At 37.5% G+C, this 5331-nt stretch overlaps 1 protein-coding gene across 1 annotated transcript in view; it reads left to right on the forward strand.

Annotated features, from left to right (window-relative positions):
* LOC107664631 (dynein heavy chain 5, axonemal-like) overlaps window positions 1–5331 on the forward strand; it is a 113923-nt gene that overhangs the window by 48270 nt on the left and 60322 nt on the right. Inside the window, 4 exon segments of the mRNA XM_016455250.1 lie at window positions 1899–2021; window positions 2586–2799; window positions 3641–3864; window positions 4335–4533. Of these exon segments, the coding sequence (XP_016310736.1) occupies window positions 1899–2021; window positions 2586–2799; window positions 3641–3864; window positions 4335–4533 (760 nt within the window).

The following is a 5331-nucleotide window of genomic DNA, read 5'->3' on the forward strand; positions in this document are numbered from 1 at the left end:
ATCAACCATAACTCCTTCAAAAACAGCCAGAAATCTTGGAGTTATGATTGATGATCAGCTGACTTTCTCAGACCACATTGCTATAACTGCCCAGTCCTGCAGATTTGCTTTATTCAACATCAAGAAAATCAGGCTCTTTCCTTCAGAACAAGCTTCACAACTCCTTGTTCAAGCTCTTGTTCTGTCCAGGTTGGACTATTGCAATGCTCTCTTGGCAGCTCTTCCAGACAGTTCAATCAAAACTTTACAATTAATCCAGAACGCGGCAGCAAGATTAATTTTAACGAGCCAAAAAGAATGCACGTCACACCTCTGTTTATCAATTTGCACTGGCTAACATTACCTGCTCGCATAAAATTCAAGGCATTAATGTTTGCCTACAAAACCACCACTGGCTCTGCACCCCTTTACCTAAATTTATTACTTCAGACTTATGTGCCCTCTAGAAGCTTGCGTTCTGCAAGAAACCTTTACAATTAATCCAGAACTCGGCAACAAGATTAATTTTTAATGAGCGGAAAAGAATGCACGTCACACCTCTGTTTATCGATTTGCACTGGCTACCAATAGCTGCTCGCATAAAATTCAAGGTATTAATGTTTGCCTACAAAATCACCACTGGCTCTGCCCCCCTTTACCTAAATTCATTACTTCAGACTTATGTTCTAGAAGCTTGCGTTCTGCAAGTGAACGTCGCTTTATCGTGCCATTCCAAAGAGGCACAAAATCACTTTCACAGACTTTTAAATTAAATGTTCCCTCCTGGTGGAATGACCTGCCCAACTCAGGCAGCTGAGTCCTTAGCCATCTTCAAGAATCGGCTAAAAACACATTTCTTCCATCTTTATTTGACCCTCTAGCTGTAGGACTCTCTATTCTAATACTATTCTTTAAAAAAAAAAAAAATTGCCCCTTTTAGACTTGCATTCTATTCATTTACTAGCTGCTTGTTTTCTTAAAAAAAGCTTGCTCTATTATTTTTCTATTCTATTTTTATTTATTATATAATAAAAAAAAAAACCAAGAAAAAAAACCCTTGCTACGTGTACTGCGTTAAGCGAACTGAGACTTGTTATAGCACTTACATATCATTGCTCTCTTGTTGATTTTGATTGCTTCCATTGTCCTCATTTGTAAGTCGCTTTGGATAAAAGCGTCTGCTAAATGACTAAATGTAAATGTAAATATGCAATATGTTGATCATACTAAGTATAAAAGTTAAAACAACACACACACACACTGTGAACACACACCCGGAGCAGTGGGCAGCCATTTTTGCTGCAGCGCCCGGGGAGCAGTTGTGTGTTTGGTGCCTTCCTCAAGGGCACCTCAGTCGTGGTATTGAGGGTGGAAGAGAGCACGTTTCATTCACTCCCCCAGCTGCAATCCCTGCCGGTACCGACACTCGAACCGGTGACATTTGGGTTACAAGTCCGACTTCTCTAACCATTAGTCTACGGCTGCCCCAGATCAAATAAATGCAGCCTTGGTGAGCATAAAAGCACACATTTAATTTGAAAAAATTTTTTATAAATAAAAAATAAATAAATAAATAAAAATAACGACCACAATTTTGAACAGTAGTGTGAAATATATACGTTAACAGCATTATAGTGTATTTACAGGTTTCGTAAAAAGTGTTATCTTTTGGGCAAATGTGACACCAAGAAACCCAAAATGAACTGAAAGCATCAGTGTGGGTAGCAATCCCTAGACTCAGATGTTAAGGGTTATTTAGCCTGGCTAATGGTTCCATCACATTCCCTGCTTCATTATTCATTATTGACTGTGTTATTGATCCAAATCTAATCTGTGCTTCCTAATTTGTGAGCAGCTGTTAGATGTATTTGTGTGTAATCTGCATGTTTATGACTGTTTCTGTGACTGGGACTTTTTAGCGTTCTGTGGAGAGTTATGTAGATAAACGAATGGGAACCACGTATGGCCCTCCGGCAGGAAAAAAAATGTCCATCTTTATTGACGACATCAATATGCCTGTGATCAATGAGTGGGGTGACCAGGTAAGAAACTGCATATGAAAAAAGCTGCCTAAATAGTTCCTTTAAGCTGCATAATGTAACACACACTATTTGTATGTTTGTGCTTTTTTTATGTGGTAAAGTTTCATTCCCAAGAAGCACAGGTGAATTCATTAAACAGTTTCAAGACAAATACCTGCATCCTATTCACTAACCACCCAAAATAAATTTTTTAAGGTCTATCTGTGCTGTTACAGGTAAACAGGTCTCCTTTCTATTGGAATTAAGTTTATTATTCCCAAAATTCAGCATTGTTTGCCTTGTATAATTTATGTTGCACCAATCTCCCCCTCTGAAAGCAGGTGGTAGACATTATTTTGTTTAAAGGAGACAGTTGTGTACATTTTCTCTTCGACATGTCAGCAGTCATTTATCAAATTATGATATAATACATTGTTGATTATAAATCAAGACACTTGATTTGCATAATTCCTTTTTAGTGCACTGGTGCTAAAACATCTATTCTCTCAATGTGGACTCTCTATTTGCAAAGTTTGAACAAAAAAAAAAAAAAACGTTGACAGAACCCATTTACTCTCTTCACAGGTCACCAATGAGATAGTTCGGCAGCTGATGGAGCAAAATGGCTTCTTTAACCTGGAGAAACCAGGAGAGTTCACCAACATTCTGGATATCCAATTCTTGGCAGCTATGATCCATCCTGGAGGGGGACGAAATGACATTCCCCAGAGACTGAAGAGACAGTTTTCTATTTTCAACTGTACTCTTCCTTCCAATGCCTCCATAGACAAGATTTTTGGTTAGTATTATGGTCTGCCATTTGCAAAAAAAACAAAAAAACATTACTTTAGGATAAAAAAAACCCAACTAAAAAGGGCACTTTGAAACACAATTGTTTCATCCCTTTGTCTCAAAATTGTAGCAATAACATGCAATCACAGACAGCATTATTAATCAGTATTCAGCACACTACAAAATTTAGTCCAAATTGTAATCTTATTCTAAATATGACAGTATTTTGCTCTTTGTGTCATTGTTTCCTTCAAATCTTTGCAGTTCTTTAGTTATGGAGCTGTAGGACATGCACAAAGTATTTCAAATTTACCATTGTTTATATATTGACATTTTAAAATAATCCATCAAATGATCTATCTAGACATGCATTTTAATATGCTATAAAAGGCAGAAAAAAAAAACAAAATAAGTATGTGGAACATGCTTCTTGGCTTGGCTTAGAGAAATATGATTTATCACATCTCATTTAATTCGGTCAAGGTTGTCAACAGCTTTGCTTAAGCAGAACCATTTTTGTAATTGCGTATTGATTCTGACTATGGGTTGTTGTTAGTGGTTCTCTCTCTGCTTGAAGGCCTGAATCTTTATATTGAAGATATAAGTGAATATTTATATCACAGTTTTGAAATGATATTTCAGGCTCACATGCAGGTTAGCCTCCAATCTCGATGTGTGTGTAATATTGTCACTTGTGACAATTGTCATTCTTATTCAGCTCAGTATTCTATCATTCAGAAAGGCCACATTTGCTCATTCTGTCCTTCACTTTTGTGAATTTCCTGTCTGTTAACTACAATCCTTTCTCATTCACTTTAGTATGCCATTTACATCTTTTGCTGCCACAGGTGTGATAGGCACTGGTCATTACTGTTCCCGTCGGGGATTTTCAGAAGAAGTACGCAATACAGTGGTCAGGCTGGTTCCACTGACTCGAAAACTATGGCAAATGACAAAGGTTAAAATGCTGCCCACTCCCGCCAACTTCCACTACATTTTTAACCTGCGTGACCTCTCCCGCATCTGGCAGGGAATGCTCAGCGTGACTGCAGAGGTTAATAGCTCGTCTGATGTGAGTGGAACTGTATTTCTGATCTTATTCAGACTCTCAATGAACAATCTGAATGAAATTTCAGTAACCCATGATTACAGATTACACCATATTAAGCAAGTCGTATGTATGTATGTATTTCCTTTAATTGCCATCCATTTGTCCATTCTTGCATGGTTTTGATTGAGATTCCACTTAATAATTCTGATTCCTAAACTGATCCCTTAATTCCATTAATGATTCTACTTTATTTGATAACATGTAATATCTCTGGCTCAATAGATTAATTCATTTGCATATTAGACTACACTGGTTGCATTATGTTTGTTGTTGCCAGTAAGAAAAATACAATAGAAGTTCATGTTAACTGTTAATGGAATCAACTGTTAATGTAAACAACTTTCAATATTTTTTTTTATTCCCATATTCTTTCAATGAAACCCAACGTACATTGTTTAAACAGAAAGATTTTGTATAAAATATTGGTCCAGGTATTACTACGGCTGTGGAAGCATGAATGCAAACGTGTTATTGCTGACCGGTTTACTGCCCCAGAGGATGTGGCCTGGTTTGACTACACACTGGCCAAGCTGGTTGAAGAAGAGCTTGGGGAAGAAGAACGAATGGTGGTGGATCTTGGGGTGGATTCCTACTTTGTGGACTTTCTCAGAGATGCACCTGAGGCCACAGGTAATGATCAGAACAAATCCAAAACCACATATAATGACAATGTTTTTTTATTATTAAATTGAGTAAAGTATTAAGTTACCAGTGCCAGTTCTGTCTAATAAATTTGTTTAGTAGCATTGTTCTTTGCTGTTTTTTTAGTATGCCGACAAGAGTAAAAATAACTTCCCTCTGGCATAACCAAGATGTCACCAAAGAACTGACTTGCCTTAAAAGGACTTTGAACATGCCTATTAAGGACCTACCCAAATATTATTTGTATTCATTTGATTTTCGTTTAAAGGAACACTCTACTATTTTTGAAAATAGGCCCATTTTCCAAATCCCCTAGAGTTAAACAGTTGAGTTTTACCATTTTCGAATCCAATCAGCCGATCTCCGGGTCTGGCAGTAGCACTTTTAGCTGTAGCTTAGCATAGATCATTGAATACATCGTGTACTAAGACCGACGGAAAATGAAAAGTTATTACGCAGCGCCTAGCTGGGGACTATTTTCAGGCGCTGAGTAATATCATTGCGCCTGCTGCACCCATTGTATGGCAGCAAAGTTTCTTGATTATTGCGCCGGAATGAGAGTATAGTTCCTAGCCATATAGGCCTAGAAAATCGCAATTTTTCATTTTCCGTCGGTCTTAGTACAAGAGTCAAGTTTTAAATAGGAAAAATATAGAAAATCTTTGGTCATTTTTGAGCGAGATGCTAACGGTCTAATCCGATTCAATTATCTCTGCTAAGCTACAGCTAAAAGTGCTACGCCAGACCCGGAGATCGGCTGAATGGATTTGAAAACGGTAAAACTCA

Source organism: Sinocyclocheilus anshuiensis, unplaced genomic scaffold, assembly GCF_001515605.1.
Source record: "Sinocyclocheilus anshuiensis isolate Anshui unplaced genomic scaffold, SAMN03320099.WGS_v1.1 scaffold621, whole genome shotgun sequence".
Classification (NCBI taxonomy): domain Eukaryota; kingdom Metazoa; phylum Chordata; class Actinopteri; order Cypriniformes; family Cyprinidae; genus Sinocyclocheilus; species Sinocyclocheilus anshuiensis.